This window comes from Hyperoodon ampullatus (genome assembly GCF_949752795.1).
Source record: "Hyperoodon ampullatus genome assembly, chromosome: 9".
NCBI lineage: Eukaryota > Metazoa > Chordata > Mammalia > Artiodactyla > Ziphiidae > Hyperoodon > Hyperoodon ampullatus.
In genome coordinates, this window is record NC_136922.1 from 71,515,726 (window position 1) to 71,535,024 (window position 19,299).

General features: G+C 38.9%; 1 protein-coding gene across 2 annotated transcripts in view; it reads right to left on the bottom strand.

The window, feature by feature from the left end:
- DOCK4 (dedicator of cytokinesis 4) overlaps positions 1 to 19,299 on the bottom strand; it is a gene marked incomplete at its 5' end in the record, with an annotated part of 498,756 nt that overhangs the window by 120,230 nt on the left and 359,227 nt on the right. For both annotated transcript variants that reach the window (XM_079712023.1, XM_079712022.1), the window contains one exon: positions 3,679 to 3,871. In XM_079712023.1, coding sequence (XP_079568149.1) covers positions 3,679 to 3,871 — 193 coding nt within the window. The remainder of the gene's footprint in view (positions 1 to 3,678; positions 3,872 to 19,299) is intronic.

Consider the following 19,299-nt stretch of genomic DNA (forward strand, 5'->3'; position numbering starts at 1 on the left):
AAATGGAACTGTCATTAAGGCAGTCAAGAATTAAGTACTTTGTCTTCAGCTGAATACATAGCCAGTTGATACCCTGTAACATACTTATCACTACTTTATTTTGCCCTGTTCAGATTTATAATTTTAAGCAGAAAAGTGTCATTTGTAACTTCCATCTGGCCAAGATGTGTGTACTTGCATGACTGCAGCACTTCGTGTTCCATTTATTTTACTTTCAATAAGTAAATAAAATTCATAGACTTCTGAGTGTTTTTGACCTTCTACGCCATCACACTGCTTCTGAACTGTTTGTTTTACCCATATGTAGTAGGCAGAATAAACAGTTGCCCCCAAAGATATCTACATCTTAATTCTCAGAACCTGTGAATATGTTATGTGAAAAGAATATGTTAGATGAAAGAGATTTTGCAGAAATGATTAAATTAAGGATGTAGAGATAGGGAGATTATCCAGGTGGGCACCATGTAAACATAGGGATCCTTACAAGTGAAAGTAGCTAGACAGAGTCAGAGGGAGATGTGAAGACGCTACACTGCTGGCTTTAAAGATGAAGGAGGGGGCCACAAAGCAAGGAATGCAGGTGGCCTCTAGAAGCTGTAAAAGGCAAGAAAATGAATTACCCTCTAGACACTATACAAAGGAATGTCACTCTGTTGACACCCTGATTTTGGCCCAGTGAGAAGTGTTCTGGACTTCTGCCCTACAGACATGTAACATAAGAAATTTGAGTTACATTAATCCACTAAGCTTGTGGTAGTTGTTGTAGCATCAATAGGAAACTAAGAGGCCAAAACTATATGTAAAACACGGGTCTGATTTCACCATATTTTGGTGATGCTATTCTTTTTTTTTGGTTATGCTTCCTAGGTAATATTTACCCATTCTCTGTCATTTGGTTATTGGTATTTTGGGGGAAATAAGATAAAACTGGGGCAACCAAATTCCAAACTCCCTTTAAAAACTCCTTTCCTTGTTTTAAGAAGTGTGTGTACTTTTTTTTTTTTAAGTAGACATCAAATGTATTAGACTTAATCCCTTTACCTGTTGTTCTCTACCAGAGCCTCTCTTACTATGGTTCTCTGCATCCACACAATGCCCTTAGTTACAGTTTTATATTGTCCCTCTTCTTCTTCCAATTAGACAGAATCTGCTTATTTTTGTGAGATTTGCCATGGCCCTTGTAGGGTTCACACTCTCCTCTTAACCACCAGCCAAGACCTCCTACCTGGTTCTTTGACACGGTCTATGGAGCCAATGATTTGCATTGCACATCTTTGCCTCCAGTATCTCATCTTTCAACCGGACAACACAGATGTGCTCCACCTATCTCCCAAGTCCACAGTTTCTGACTTAGAATTTCAGTCACTAGAAATACTTTCTAGGTTTGCTAACACTATTGCTGGGTCCCATGTGACTTAAACAGAGGGTAGTTTGAGCCTTGGAAGGCTCTCAGAAATGCCTGCTGTTTTTCTCCATGAAGATGGTCTCCTTCCAGATGCGCCCTGCCATTTATACATGACGACGGTCTATTTTCCTCAGTAGTGAGTCACTAAACAGCAAACTAATTCTCTCTTCCTGGGGCACTGACAGAAGTCGACCCTCTTACTAGCATCTGCACATGCTTCTAAGTGTTCCATTGATCGGGAGCTGCTTTGCTTCCCAAAAGTTTATGCTTCCCCATAATTATCCTCTATGGTGACTGTCCCACATATCATGAGAGGCAGGTTCCCCCACCTCCCCTTCCTCCTCCACACCAGTGTCACCATCACTAAATCCCAGCACTGGCTCTGACCCTCTCCTCCAGATCACAAGAACAGACCCTCCAGGGTCCACACATCCTTGGTCTCTAGAGTCCCTCTATCCTGGCCCCAGTAAATAATCTAATCACCTCCCACCGAGAGCTGGTATCTTTTCTTCCGGCTTGTAGCAGCTACTTTTTGTTTCTCCTAAGTTCTGATTTCTCTACCACCTCCTGAGCATCAGTAATCAATAAGAAACTGAGTCCACAGACAGAACACATCTCCCAGGGGCAAATAATGAACACAATCACCCCAGATAATTTCCTTATATTTGAAAACAGTTTTCATTACCTGTGTTGCTCTTTTGGTGTCAGATTTTAACCTAACAAAGAATTATCTGGCCTGTGAGGGAGAAATATGGTAAAAATCAACTATTCTTCTGAGAGGGGAATGAACTCTTCTCAGTTTGATAAAAAAAAATTGAAAGTCTAGTCAAATTGGGATGCATGGTCTGGACCATAACCCCTTCCACTTCACACCACCTTTTCTTAACCCTGGAGGAAGCCCTAACCACTGAAGCAGGACCTCTAGGGCTCTCAGGGATAGAGTTTGAAAACTACCATGAGAAACATCTTTTTTCCAGGATGAGATGTGTTTTTATGTGGAAAAATCAGAAGGTTGAACTTTCTTTCATGTTGATTGAAGCATTGTTTATTTCAGAAAAAAAAATCAGAAACATACTAACAGTCTATCAACAGGAGAAAAAATAAATTAACCATTATATATATATATATATATATATATATATATATATATATATATACACTCAGTGGAATACTATACAAGAGTAAAAAAGAACTACAGCTATATCTAGTAGCATGGATAAATATAAAAGTGTAATATTAGTCAGAAAGAAGCACTCTACTTAATGACATTCAACATAATGTCATCATATAAAGACTAAAAGGTGAAAAAATTTTCAAGAGGTTAAAAAATGTTTTTATAGCTACAGAATAAAGGCATAGAAGATAGAAATGGAATCTCTGATAGTGGAAACTTCTATGAAGGAAGCGAATATATAAAAGAGGGCCTGAGTATTTCTATAATGACAAATCTCTTAAAAGACCCAGAGCAAATATCTGATATTGCTGAGATCTGTTAATGATTTACTCATATTACGCTCTATTCTTGTTTGTATGTTTAAAATGTTTTAGGATAAAATAATGTAAAAAAAGGTTTATTAAATATATTTTAAACACCACTTCAAAAATACTGCACTATACACACATATCTGCATTCATGTGAAAACATAATTCTCAGAAGAATTTCTAAAAGTTTTTGATTCCATGATAATAACAGAAACTTCTTAAACTTTAAAATGAGACTGGTATTTTATTATTTTTTTCAGAAACAAACCAGAAGAAAACAAGAGGCAATGGGATTTAACAATAGATATTATGACAAAATCAATTTAGTAATTAGTCACTTGCTATTAGGATAAAATAAAAAATGACAGTACACTGAAACTTTCACCAGTTTCAGAACACAAACTGATGGAAAACTTTTAAGGACAAAAGAGACAAATAAACAAAGATCATAGCAGGTCCCTGTAAGCATCTCTGAAAGAAAAATGTTAAATTTTGTTGAATGTTAAAAAAAAAATCTAGCGCAAGGAAAAAAGCATGCCCTACACTACAACTTATGATTAGAATTAATAATTTAATCATTAGAGTTTTCATTCTTTCTAGAAATAAAGTTTGAAGAGCCATACTTTTGTATCTGACTATTTAATAAACTTATTCTACCATCCAAATAAACAATGCTTTTGAGAAAGTAGTTTTTAGTTTCCTTTTTAATTGCTTCTGCTGACCTATAATGACAAAATGTAAATAATGGCTTTCTAGAGACACTGTTTCATCCAAGAGACTGAGCACCTTACCTGGGTTGGTATACAGCTGGCTTTCCACGGTTTTGCCAATGCACTGCAGTTTAACTGCTTGCAGGGCGTCATCCACGTGCACGATGGTTGGCAGACTGCCCAGGGTGTCCTGTACCAAGTTGGCCACTTCCCGGACATCAAAGAGCTTCAACAGCTCTGAGTACACAGCTGGGAAGGAGCTCAGAAACACAGCCTTAAAGAAATGAAATTTAAATCAATTCCCAGATATGACCTGAGAAATCAGCTATAAAATGTCAGTGAGTTTAAGATCGTGACAAATATTTTTGAATGGTAGAAAAATGAATGTAAAATGTTTCTGGTACTGAAACTAAAAAGACTAAAAAGGTTAAAAGGCAAAATTTAGAAAAAAAAAAAAGTGTACCAAAATAGAGCAATTTTTCAAACTATGTAAAGGTACAACATAGTAAAAACTGGGAAATTCTGTAAAACTACTGACATTAGCAAGATGATGGACAAAATGCCCAGAGAATCAGCAGAATGCAGCATGATCAAGTGGAAAGAATGCTCAACTAAGACCTGGATTGTAATTATTTATGTTTCATTCTTTTTGGAGAAGCTTTCTGAAGTGCTCATTTAAATCTCATTTACTTTTAAGAAGCCAAACACATTAATTCTCTAAAGCACTCAATTTATGATTAAAGAAAAAAACATAGGACATCAGAAGGCATCAGAAGACCTATATTATATGTAGGACTAGTTTGGCTTCTAATAAACTCTGTGACCTTGGACAAATCTTTTTAACCCTGTAGGTTTCAGTTTCATCACCTGTAAAACAACAAGATCATTAGAACAACCCCTTAGGTTTCTTCAAGATATACTGAAAACCCAGAACTGTCTGTATCCTTTATATAAGTAAAGAAACCTGATAATTATATTTTAAGGGGAAAAAAATATGCTAACATCAAACCCTGAGGGGCATACTTTAAAAACTGGGCTAGGAGAAGACTTTCCAGATGGCAGAGGAGTAAGACAAGGAGACCACTTTCCTCCCCACAAACACATGAAAAATACATTTACATGTGGAACAACTACTAAAGAACACCTACTGAATGCTGGCAGAAGACCTCAGGCTTCCAAAAAGGCAAGAAACTCCCCATGTACCTGGGTATGTGGCTGACAGGGTCTTGGTGCTCTGGCTGGGTGTCAGGCCTGGCCCTCTGAGGTGGAAGAGCTGAGTTCAGGACATTGGACCACCAGAGATCTCCCAGCGCCACATAATATCAATCGGAAAAAGCTCTCCCAGAGATGTCTGTCTCAATGCTAAGACCCAGCTCCACTCAACGACCAGCAAGCTCCACTGCTGGACAGCCCATGGCAAACAACTAGCAAGACAGGAACGCAACCCCAGCCATTAGCAGAGAGGCTGCCTAAAATCATAATAAGTTCACAGACACCCCAAAACACATCACTGAACGCGGTCCTGCCCAACAGAAAGACAAGACCCAGCCTCATCCACCAGAACACAGGCACCAGTCCCTTCCACCAGGAAGCCTAGACGACCCACTGAACGAACCTTATCCACTGAGGGCAGACACCAAAAACAACGGGAACTATAAACCTGCAGCCTGCAAAAAGGAGACCCCAAACACAGTAAGTTAAGCAAAATGAGAAGACAGAGAAATATGAAGCAGATGAAGGACCAAGGTAAAAACCCACCAGACCAAATAAATGAAGAGGAAATGGGCAGTCTACCTAAAAAAGAATTCAGAGTAATGATAGTAAAGATGATCCAGAATCTTGGAAATAGAATGGGAGAAAATACAAGAAATGTTTAACAAGCACCTAGAAGAACTAAACAGCAAACAAACAATGGTAAACAACAAAAGAAATGAAATTAAAAATTCTCTAGAAGGAATCAATAGCAGAAAAACTGAGGCAGAAGAACGAATAAGTGACCTGGAAGACTAAATACTAGGAATAACTACCATAGAGCAGAATAAAGAAAAAAGGATGAAAAGAATTGAGGACAGTCTCAGAGACTTCTGGGACAACATTAAATGCACCAACATTCGAATTATAGGGGTGCCAGAAGAAGAAGAGAAAAAGAAAGGGACTGAGAAAATATTTGAAGAGATTATAGTTGAAAACTTCCCTAATATGGGAAAGGAAATAGTCAATCAAGTCCAGGAAGTGCAGACTCCCATAAAGGATAAATCCAAAGAGAAACATGCCAAGACACATACTAATCAAACTATCAAAAATTAAATACAAAGAAAAAATATTGAAAGCAGCAAGGGAAAAACAACAAATAACATACAAGGGTATCTCCATAAGGTTAACAGCTGATCTTTCAGCAGAAACTCTGCACGCCAGAAGGGAGTGGCAGGGCATATTTAAAGTGATGAAAGGGAAAAACCTACAACCAAGATTGCTCTACACAGCAAGGATCTCATTCAGATTCGACAAAGAAATTAAAATCTTTACAGACAAGCAAAAGCTAAGAGAATTCAGCACTACCAAACCAGCTTTACAACAAATGTTAAAGGAACTTCTCTAGGCAGGAAACACAAGAGAAGGAAAAGACCTACAATAACAAAACCAAAACAATTGCGAAAATGGTAATAGGAACATACATATCAATAATTACATTAAATGTAAATGGATTAAATGCTCCAAACAAAAGACATCTACTGGCTGAATGGATACAAAAACAAGACCTGTACATATGCTGTCTATAAGAGACCCACTTCAGTTCTAGGGACACATACAGACTGAAAGTGAGGGGATGGAAAAAGATATTTTGTGCAAATGGAAATCAAAAGAAAGCTGGAGTAGCAATTCTCATATCAGAAAAAATAGACTTTAAAATAGAATCAATCCAAGAAGAAAATATAACAATTGTAAATATTTATGTACCCAACATAGGAGCACCTCAATACATAAGGCAAATGCTAACAGTCATAAAAGGGGAAATCGAAAGTAACACAATAATAGTACGGGACTTTAACACCCCACTTCCACCAATGGACAGATCAACTAAAGTGAAAATAAAGAAGGAAACACAAGCTTTAAATGATACATTAAACAAGATGGATTTAATTGATATACATACGACATTCCATCCAAAAACAACAGAATACACTTTCTTCTCAAGTTTTCATGGAACATTCTCCAGCATAGATGATATGTTGGGTCACAAATCAAGCCTTGGTAAATTTAAGAAAATTGAAATCATATCAAGTATCTTTTCTGACCACAATGCTATGAGACTAGATATCAATTACAGGAAAAGAAACTGTAAAGGATACAAACAGATGGAAGCTAAACAATACACTACTAAATAACCAAGAGATCACAGAAGAAATCAAAGAGGAAATTTAAAAATACCTAGAAACAAATGACAATGAAAACACGATAGCCCAAAACATATGGGATGCAGCTAAAGCAGTTATAAGAGGGAAGTTTATAGTAATACAATCCTACCTCAAGAAACATCTCAAAGTAACAACCTAACCTTACACCTAAAGCAATTAGAGAAAGAAGAACAAAAATACCCAAAGTTAGCAGAAGGAAGACATCATAAAGATGAGATCAAGAATAAATGGAAAAGAAATGAAGGTAACGATAGCAAACATCAATAAAATTAAAGCTGGTTCTTTGAGAAGATAAACAAAATTGCTAAACCATTAGTCAGACCCCTGAAGAAAAAAGGGAGAAGATTCAAATCAACAGAATTAGAAATGAAAAAGCAGAAGTAACAACTGACACTGCAGAAATACAAAGGATCATGAAAGATTACTACAAGCAACTACATGCCAATAAAATGGACAACCTGGAAGAAATGGACAAATTCTTAGAAAAGCAAAACCTTCCAAGACTGAACCAGGAAGAAATAGAAAATATAAACAGACCAATCACAAGCACTGAAACTGAAACTGTGATTAAAAATCTTCCAACAAACAAAAGCCCAGCACCAGATGGCTTCACAGGTGAATACTAACAAACATTTAGAGAAGAGCTAAAACCTATCCTTCTCAAACTCTTCCAAAATATAGCAGAGGGAGGAATACTCCCAAACTCATTCCATGAGGCCACCATCACCCTGATACCAAAACCAGACAAAGATGTCACAAAAAAAGAAAACTACAGGCCAATATCACTGATGAACATAGATGCAAAAATCCTCAACAACATACTAGCAAACAGAATCCAGCAGCACATTAAAAGGATCATACACCATGATCAAGTGGGTTTTATCCCAGGAATGCAAGGATTCTTCAATATACGCAAATCAACCAACATGATACACCATTTTAAATTGAAGGATAAAAACCATATGATCATCTCAATAGATGCAGAAAAAGCTTTTGACAAAATTCAATACCCATGTATGATAAAAACTATCCAGAAAGTAGGCATGGAAGGAACTTATCTCAACAAAATAAAGGCCATATATGACAAACCCGCAGCCAACATCATCCTCAATGGTGAAAAACTGAAACCATTTCCACTAAGATCAGGAACAAGACAAAGTTGCCGACTCTCACCACTATTATTCAACATACTTTTGGAAGTTTTAATCACAGCAATCAGAGAAGAAAAGAAATAAAAGGAATCCAAATCGGAAAAGAAGACGTAAAACTGTCACTGTTTGCAGATGACATGATACTATACATAGAGAATCCTAAAGATGCTACCAGAAAACTACTAGAGCTAATCAATGAATTTGGTAAAGTAGCAGGATAAAAAATAAATGTACAGCAATCTCTTGCACTCCTATACACTAATGATGAAAAATCTGAAAGAGAAATTAAGGAAACACTCCCATTTGCCACTGCAACAAAAAGAATAAAATACCTCGGAATAAACCTACCTAAGGGAAGATGGCGGAAGAGTAAGACGCGGAGATCACCTTCCTCCCCACAGATACATCAGAAATTCATCTACACGTGGAACAACTCCAACAGAACACCTACTGAACGCTGACAGAAGACCTCAGACCCCCCAAAAGGCAAGAAACTCCCCACATACCTGGGTAGGTCAAAAGAAAAAAAGAATAAACAGAGACAATAGGATATGGACGGGACCTGCACCAGTGGGAGGGAGCCGTGAAGGAGGGAAGGTTTCTACACACTACAAGCCCCTTCGAGGGCGGAGACTGCAGGTGGCGGAGGGGGAAAGCTTCGGAGTAGCGGAGGAGAGCACAGCAACAGGGGTGCGGAGGGCAAAGCAGAGAGATTTTGGCACAGAGGATCGGTGCCCTCAGGCACACACCAGCCCGAGAGACTTGTCTGCTCGGCCGCCAGGGCGGGCGGGGCTGGGAGCTGAGGCTCGGGTATCGGCTTTCAGTCGGAGCGCAGGGAGAGGTCTGGGGCTGGCGGCAGGAAGAGACCCTGAAGGGGTTAGTGCTAGCCCGGAGGGAGTCCGGGGAAAGGGTCTGGAGCTACCGGAGAGGCAAGAGACTTTTTTCCCTTTTGTTGCCTGGTGCGCGAGGAGAGGGCATTCCCCTCCCTCCCCTCTGCCTGAGTGAGCCAGAGCCCCCGAATCAGCGGCTCCTTTAAACCCGTCCTGTCTGAGCGAAGAACGGACGCCCTCCGGCGACCTACGCGCAGAGGCGGGGCCAGGTCCAAGGCTGAGACCCGGGAGCTGTGAGAGCAGAGACAGGGAAATCTCTCTGTGCAGCCTCCGAGGCAGCGGATTAAAGCTCCACGGTCCATTTGATGTGCCCTGCGTCTGTGGAGTGCATGAATGGACAGCGAATCATCCCAAATTGAGGAAGTGGACCTTGAGGACAAGATTTAAGACTTTCCCCCCCTTTTTTTCCTCTTTTTACAACGAATTATCTCAAATTAAGGAGGTGGACTTAGCAAGATTTCAGACTTTTCGCCCTTTTCCTCTTTTTACAACGAATTATCCCAAATCGAGGAGGTGGACTTGGAGAGCAAGATTTTTGATTTTTCCCCCTGCTCTCTTTTTGTGAATGTGTATGTGTAATCTTCTGTGTAAGATTCTCTCTGTATAGCTTTGCTTCCACCATATGTCCCAGGGTTCTTTCGGTCCGTGTTTTTTTTCAATAATTACTTTTTAATTTTAATAACGCTACTATATTTCATACTTTATTCTATTTTACTTTACCTGCTCTTTCTTTTTTTCCTCCCTTCCCTTCCTCCCTCCCTCCCTCCGCTCCTCCTTTCCTTCTTTCTTTTTCTTTCCTCCATCCCTCCCTCCCTCCCACCCTTCTTCTTTCCACTTTCTTTTTCTTTCCTTCCTCCCTCCCTCCCTCCCTCCTGTCTTTCTTTCTTTCTTTCCTTCCTCCCTCCCTCCCTCTCTTCTTCCATTCACTCTTCCTTTTGCTTTCATTCCTCCCTCCCTCCCTCCTTTCTTTCCTTTCTTTCCATCCTTCCTCCCTCCCTCCTTTCTTTCTTCCTTCCTTCCTTCCTTACTTCCCTTCTTCCTTTCTTTCAATCTCTCTTTCTTTCTTCTACTAATTATTTCTTTCTACTTTTTCTCACTGTTATTCTGAGCCGGGTGGATGAAAGGCTCTTGGTGCTGCAGCCAGGAGTTAGTGCTGTGCCTCTGAAGTGGGAGAGCCAACTTCAGGACACGGGTCCACAAGAGACCTCCCAGCTCCACATAATATCAAGCAGCAAAAATCTCCCAGGGATCTCCATCTCAACACCAGCACCCAGCTTCAGTCAACGACCAGCAAGCTACAGTGCTGGTCACCCTATGCCAAGCAACTAGCAAGGCAGGAACACAACCCCACCCATTAGCAGAGAGGATACCTAAAAATATAATAAGGCCACAGGCACCCCAAAACACACCACCAGACGTGGACCTGTCCACCAGAAAGACAAGATCGAGCTTCAACCACCAGAACACAGGCATTAGTCCCCCCCACCAGGAAGCCTACACAACCTACTGAAACAACCTTAGCCACGGGGGACAGACACCAAAAACAACGGGAACTACGAATCTGCAGCCTGCAAAAAGGAGACCCCAAACACAGTAACATAAGCAAAATGAGAAAGCAGAAAAACACACAGCAGGTGAAGGAGCAAGATAAAAACCTACCAGACCTAACAAATGAAGAGGTAATAGGCAGTCTACCTGAAAAAGAATTCAGAATAATGATAGTAAAGCTGATCCAAGATTCTATTTCCCAGATCCAAAATCTTGGAAATAGAATAGACAATATGCAAGAAACAGTTAACAAGGACCTAGAAGAACTAAAGATGAATCAAGCATCGATTAAAAACACAATAAATGAAATGAAAAATACTCTAGATGGGATCAATAGCAGAATAACTGAGGCAGAAGAACGGATAAGTGAGGTGGAAGATAAAATAGTGGAAATAACTGATGCAGAGAAAAATAAAGAAAAAAGAATGAAAAGAACAGAGGACAGTCTCAGAGACCTCTGGGACAACATTAAACGCACCAACATTCGAATTATAGGGGTTCCAGAAGAAGAAGAGAAAAAGAAAGGGACTGAGAAAATATTTGAAGAGATTATAGTTGAAAACTTCCCTAATATGGGAAAGGAAATAGTTAATCAAGTCCAGGAGGCACAGAGAGTCCCATACAGAATAAATCCAAGAAGAAATACGCCAAGACACATATTAATCAAACTGTCAAAAATTAAACACAAAGAAATCATATTAAAAGCAGCAAGGGAAAAACAACAAATAACACACAAGGGAATCCCCATCAGGTTAACAGCTGATCTCTCAGCAGAAACTCTACAAGCCAGAAGGGAGTGGCAGGACATAATTAAAGTGATGAAGGAGAGAAACCTGCAACCAAGATTACTCTACCCAGCAAGGATCTCATTCAGATTTGATGGAGAAATTAAAACGTTTACAGACAAGCAAAAGCTGAGAGAGTTCAGCACCACCAAACCAGCTTTACAACAAATGCTAAAGGAACTTCTCTAGGCAAGAAACACAACAGAAGGACTATACCTACAATAACGAACCCAAAGCCATTAAGGAAATGGGAATAGGAACATACATATCAATAATTACCTTAAATGTAAATGGACTAAATGCTCCCACCAAAAGACACAGAGTGGCTGAATGGATACAAAAACAAGACCCATATATATGCTGTCTACAAGAGACCCACTTCAGACCTAGAGACACATACAGATTGAAAGTAAGGGGATGGAAAAAGATATTCCATGCAAATGGAAATCAAAAGAAAGCTGGAGTAGCAATTCTTATATCAGACAAAATAGACTTTAAAATAAAGACTATTAGAAGAGACAAAGAAGGACACTACATAACGATAAAGGGATCGATCCAAGAAGAAGATATAACAATTGTAAATATTTATGCACCCAACATAGGAGCACCTCAATACATAAGGCAAATACTAACAGCCATAAAAGGGGAAATCGACAGTAACACAATCATAGTAGGGGACTTTAACACCCCACTTTCACCAATGGACAGATCATCCAAAATGAAAATAAATAAGGAAACACAAGCTTTAAATGATACATTAAACAAGATGGACTTAATTGATATTTATAGGACATTCCACCCAAAAACAACAGAATACACATTTTTCTCAAGTGCTCATGGAACATTCTCCAGGATAGATCATATCTTGGGTCACAAATCAAGCCTTGGTAAATTTAAGAAAATTGAAATTGTATCAAGTATCTTTTCCGACCACAATGCTATGAGAGACTAGACATCAATTACAGGAAAAGATCTGTAAAAAATACAAACACATGGAGGCTAAACAATACACTACTCAATAATGAAGTGATCACTGAAGAAATCAAAGAGGAAATTAAGAAATACTTAGAAACAAATGACAATGGAGACACGACGACCCAAAACCTATGGAACGCAGCAAAAGCAGTTCTAAGGGGGAAGTTTATAGCAATACAATCCCACCTTAAGAAACAGGAAACATTTCGAGTAAACAACCTGACCCTGCACCTAAAGCAATTAGAGAAAGAAGAACAAAAAACCCCCAAAGTTAGCAGAAGGAAAGAAATCATAAAGATCAGATCAGAAATAAATGAAAAAGAAATGAAGGAAACGATAGCAAAGATCAACCAAACTAAAAGCTGGTTCTTTGAGAAGATAAACAAAATTGACAAACCATTAGCCAGACTCATCAAGAAAAGAAGGGAGAAGACTCAAATCAGTAGAATTAGAAATGAAAAAGGAGAAGTAACAACTGACACTGCAGAAATACAAAAGATCATGAGAGATTACTATAAGCAACTCTATGCCAATAAAATGGACAACCTGGAAGAAATGGACAAATTCTTAGAAATGCACAACCTACCAAGACTGACTCAGGAAGAAATAGAAAATATGAATAGACCAATCACAAGCACTGAAATTGAAACTGTGATTAAAAATCTTCCATCAAACAAAAGCCCAGGACCAGATGGCTTCACAGGCGAATTCTATCAAACATTTAGAGAAGAGCTAACACCCATCCTTCTCAAACTCTTCCAAACAATATCAGAGGAAGGAACACTCCCAAACTCATTCTACGAGGCCACCATCACCTTGATACCAAAACCAGGCAAGGATGTCACAAAGAAAGAAAACTACAGGCCAATATCACTGATGAACATAGATGCAAAAATCCTCAACAAAATACTAGCAAACAGAATCCAACAGCACATTAAAAGGATCATACACCATGATCAAGTGGGGTTTATTCCAGGAATGCAAGGATTCTTCAATATACGCAAATCAATCAATGTGATACACCATATTAACAAGTTGAAGGAGAAAAACCATATGATCATCTCAATAGATGCAGAGAAAGCTTTCGACAAAATTCAACACCCATTTATGATAAAAACCCTGCAGAAAGTAGGCATAGAGGGAACTTTCCTCAACATAATAAAGGCCATATATGACAAACCCACAGCCAACATCGTCCTCAATGGTGAAAAACTGAAACCATTTCCACTAAGATCAGGAACAAGACAAGGCTGCCCACTCTCACCACTCTTATTCAACATAGTTTTGGAAGTTTTAGCCACAGCAATCAGAGAAGAAAAGGAAATAGAAGGAATCCAAATTGGAAAAGAAGAAGTAAAGCTGTCACTGTTTGCAGATGACATGATACTATACATAGAGAATCCTAAAGATGCTACCGAAAAACTACTAGAGCTAATCAATGAATTTGGTAAAGTAGCAGGATACAAAATTAATGCACAGAAATCTCTGGCATTCCTGTACACTAATGATGAAAAATCTGAAAATGAAATCAAGAAAACACTCCCATTTACCATTGCAACAAAAAGAATAAAATATCTAGGAATAAACCTACCTAAGGAGACAAAAGACCTGTATGCAGAAAATTATAAGACACTGATGAAAGAAATTAAAGATGATACAAATAGATGGAGAGATATACCATGCTCCTGGATTGGAAGAATCAATATTGTGAAAATGACTCTACTACCCAAAGCAATCTACAGATTCAATGCAATCCCTATCAAACTACCACTGGCATTTTTCACAGAAGTAGAACAAAAAATTTCAAAATTTGTTTGGAAAAACAAAAGACCCCGAATAGCCAAAGCAATCTTGAGAACGAAAAACGGAGCTGGAGGAATCAGGCTGCCTGACTTCAGACTATACTACAAAGCTACAGTAATTAAGACAGTGTGGTACTGGCATAAAAGCAGAAAGATAGATCAGTGGATCAGGATAGAAAGCCCAGAGATAAACCCACGCACATATGGCCAACTTATCTTTGATAAAGGAGGCAGGAATGTACAGTGGAGAAAGGACAGCCTCTTCAATAAGTGGTGCTGGGAAAACTGGACAGGGACATGTAAAAGTATGAGATTAGATCATTCCCTAACACCATACACAAAAATAAGCTCAAAATGGATTAAAGACCTAAATGTAAGGCCAGAAACTATCAAACTCTTAGAGGAAAACATAGGTAGAACACTCTATGACATAAATCACAGCAAGGTCCTTTTGGACCCACCTCCTAGAGAAATGGAAATAAAAACAAAGATAAACAAATGGGACCTAATGAAACTTCAAAGTTTTTGCACAGCAAAGGAAACCATAAACAAGACCAAAAGACAACCCTCAGAATGGGAGAAAATATTTGCAAATGAAGCAACTGACAAAGGATTAATCTCCAAAATTTATAAACAGCTCATGCAGCTCAATAGCAAAAAAACAAACAACCCAATCCAAAAATGGGCAGAAGACTTAAATAGGCATTTCTCCAAAGAAGATATACAGACTGCCAACAAACACATGAAAGAATGCTCAACATCATTAATCATTAGAGAAATGCAAATCAAAACTACAATGAGATATCATCTCACACCAGTCAGAATGGCCATCATCAAGAAATCTAGAAACAATAAATGCTGGAGAGGGTGTGGAGAAAAGGGAACACTCTTGCACTGCTGGTGGGAATGTGAATTGGTACAGCCACTATGGAGAACAGTATGGAGGTTCCTTAAAAAACTAAAAATAGAACTACCATATGACCCAGCAATCCCACTACTAGGCATATACCCTGAGAAAACCATAATTCAAAAAGAGACATGTACCAAAATGTTCATTGCAGCTCTATTCACAATAGCCCGGAGCTGGAAACAACCTAAGTGTCCATCATCGGATGAATGGATAAAGAAGATGTGGCACATATATACAATGGAATATTACTCAGCCATAAAAAGAAACGAAACTGAGCTATTTGTAATGAGGTGGATAGACCTAGAGTCTGTCATACAGAGTGAAGTAAGTCAGAAAGAGAAAGACAAATACCGTATGCTAACACATATATATGGAATTTAAAAAAAAAAAAAAATGTCATGAAGAACCTAGGGGTAAAACGGGAATAAAGACACAGACCTACTTGAGAATGGACTTGAGGATATGGGGAAGGGGAAGGGTAAGCTGTGACAAAGGGAAAGAGAGGCATGGACATATATACACTACCAAACGTAAGGTAGATAGATAGTGGGAAGCAGCCGCAGAGCACAGGGAGATCAGCTCGGTGCTTTGTGACCGCCTGGAGGGGTGGGATGGGGAGGGTGGGAGGGAGGGAGATGCATGAGGGAGGGGATGTGGGAACAGATGTATATGTATGACTGATTCACTTTGTTATAAAGCAGAAACTAATTAAAAAAAAAAAAAAAAAAAACCTACCTAAGGAGACAAAAGACCTGTATGCAGAAAACTATAAGACACTGATGAAAGAAATTAAAGACGATACCAATAGATGGAGAGATATACCATGTTCTTGGATTGGAAGAATCAACACTGTGAAAATGACTACACTACCCAAAGCAATCTACAGATCCAATGTAAACCTGTCAAACTACCAATGGCATTTTTCACAGAACTAGAACAGAAAACTTCACAATTTGTATGGAAACACAAAAGACCCCGAAGAGCCAAAGCAATCTTGAGAAAGAAAAACGGAGCTGGAGGAATCAGGCTCCCTGACTTCAGGCTACACTACAAAGCTACAGTAATCAAGACATATGGTACTTGCCCAAAAACAGAAAGATAGATCAGTGGATCAGGATAGAAAGACCAGAGATAAACCCACACACATATAGACACCTTATCTTTGATAAAGGAAGCAAGAATATACAATGGAGAAAAGACAGCCTCTTCAATAAGTGGTGCTGGGAAAACTGGACAGCTACATGTAAAAGAATGAACTTAGAACACTCCCTAACACCATACACAATAATAAACTCAAAATGGATTAAAGACCTAAATGTAAGGTCAGACACCATATATAAAATTCTTAGAGGAAAATATAGGCAGAACACTCTATGACATAAATCACAGCAAGATCCTTTTTGACCCACCTCCTAGAGAAATGGAAATAAAAACAAAAATAAACAAATGGGACCTAATGAAACTTAAAAGCTTTTGCACAGCAATGGAAATCATAAACAAGACGAAAAGACCACCCTCAGAATGGGAGAAAATATTTGCAAATGAAGCAGCTGACAAAGTATTAATCTCCAAAATATACAAGCAGCTCATGCAGCTCAATATCAAAAAAAACAAACACCCAATCCATAAATGGGCAGAAGACCTAAACGGACATTTCTCCAAAGAAGATATACAGATTGCCAACAAACACGTGAAAGGATGCTCAACATCACTAATCATTAGAGAAATGCAAATCAAAACTAAAATGAGGTATCACCTTACACCAGTCAGAATGGCCACCATCAAAAAATCTACCAACAATAAATGCTGGAGAGGGTGTGGAGAAAAGGGAACCCTCTTGCTCTGTTGGTGGGAATGTAAATTGATACAACCACTATAGAGAACAGTATGGAGGTTCCTTAGAAAACTAAAAATAGAGCTACCATATGACCCAGCAATCCCACTACTGGGCATATATCCTGAGAAAACCATAATTCAAAGAGTCATGTACCCCAATGTTCATTTCAGCACTATTTACAATAGCCAGGACATGGAAGCAACCTAAGTGTCCATCGACAGATGAATGGATAAAGAAGATGTGGCACATATATACAATGGAATATTACTCAGCCATAAAAATAAATGAAATTGAGTTATTTGTAGTGAGGTGGATGGATCTAGAGTCTGTCATAGAGTGAAGTAAGTCAGGAAGAGAAAAACAAATACTGTATGCTAACACATGTATATGGAATCTAAAAGGAAAAAAAATGGTTCTGAAGAACCTAGAGGCAGGACAGGAGTAAAGATGCAGACGTAGAGAATGGACTTGTGGACATGGGGAGAGGGAAGGGTAAGCTGGGACGAAGTGAGAGAGTGGCATGGACGTATATACACTACCAAATGTAAAACAGATAGCTAATGGGAAGCAGCCACATAGCACGGGGAGATCAGCTTGGTGCTTTGTGACCACCTAGAGGGGTGGGATAGGGAGGGTGGGAGGGAGATAAAAGAGGGAGGGGATATATGTATACATATAGCTGATTTACTTTGTTATACAGCAGCAACTCACACAACAATGTAAAGCAATTATACTCCAATAAAGATCTTAAAAAGATAAAGAAAACAAATAAAATACACTTAACCCCACTTTATATTATAAATATTTAAAAAATATTGAATAATCAATTTTTAAACAAATTCATTGCATTTGTGATGTACCAGGAATTCAGAATAGTCAAATAAAGCAATGATTGTCTCTGAAAAAAATAAAAAATAAAAATTTAAAAAAATAAATAAAAACTGTGCTAGGATTGTACATCAAAACAAACTCAGCCTTTTAAAATTCCACAAAAGGAGGGCAGTGGAAGGAAAAGTCGATCAGCCTCAAACGCTTGGTGAAGGAAGAGGCACATTTTGTAATATGAGATTCAAGGGCTGGTGGGTTTACCACTGAGATCTGACAGCAGGGGAAGGTAGGTCAAGTCTACAAGTGCTGATGATTCAAACACAGAATCAAATTCAAATTCATGGAGTTTTGTATTTACCTGTATAGCAGCAGCAGAAATTGTAGAAGAGCCAAGACCTGTTTTTGATGCCAGAACCATCAGAATACTTAAGGTGCTGGGGTCAACAGCTATGTTTTCCCCTTGACTCTTAAAAATAATAGATTTTCTTGAATGTACTTAAAATTAATAATCTGATATTCCCCAGTAAAGACTATATTTATATAGCCTTCATTTCACTCTGCAAAGAGCTGAGTCATACAGATGAAATTTTAAAAAATTAAAATAAAATGAGCCCAGCTTTCTGGTCACTAAAGTCACCTAAGCTGACTTTCCTCAGGAATCCCTTAATTTATCCATCAATTCTTTATTTATACCTCTTTATTTCAAAAAGGTATTTGAATGTGCTTTCAGTGTAAGATACAATTATTAAAAAGGATAAAGGAATAAAGACGTTGTGATGAGGGCAGAAAGACAGTTGTAATAGGTATCTAAGCTAAAGATTTTTACTGAAAATAAAAATAAAAACATGATTTTGTTTTGACCTTCTTGGTAGCCAAGGCAAATAGAGAAAGATAATTAATAGGAACTTGGGGCAGGGTCTTGGGCCTCAACTCCTTCTGCCATTCCTCTTTTCTTGGGGTTTCCAAGGTAGAGACCTGTCCCTGGAATGGGAAACCAAGATCCACTGTATATAGCTGACTTAGCCTTCAGTCCTGCCCAGGGCAGGGCTCCTAAGGACAGAGTCATTAACAGGCTGGGCTTAGGCCAGGAGTACTAAATGAACCTGCTAGTACCAGGATGGCCAGATCTATAGAGCAGCCATCCATTGATCCAACCTGAAGGATTGCTGGGACTGCTATTCTACCTCCAGCAGATGGCATTTGCTCTGAGTTGTAGCCCACATGGAAAAAATGCAAAATGGAGCAAGGATACTGGGTTTCTGTCTTTCAGGCAAGAATCTTTAAGGGCCAGTGGATAACCATGGCTCTGGACATGGTAGGCAGGGTTCTAAGATGATCTCCATGAACTTTGTCCCCTGATGCTGTTCCCATGCAGAAGTTTTCTCTGGCTCGTGGTGGGGGAACTCAGAGATTTGAAGCATGAGAAGGATTTGACAAACTGTGCCTGGCTTCGAGGATGGAGGGGCCACACACAAAGGAATGCAAGTGGCCTCTAGGAGCTGAGAGCACCCAGCTCCTCCTCCCACCCCTGGCTGACAGCCAGCATGGAAATGGGAATCT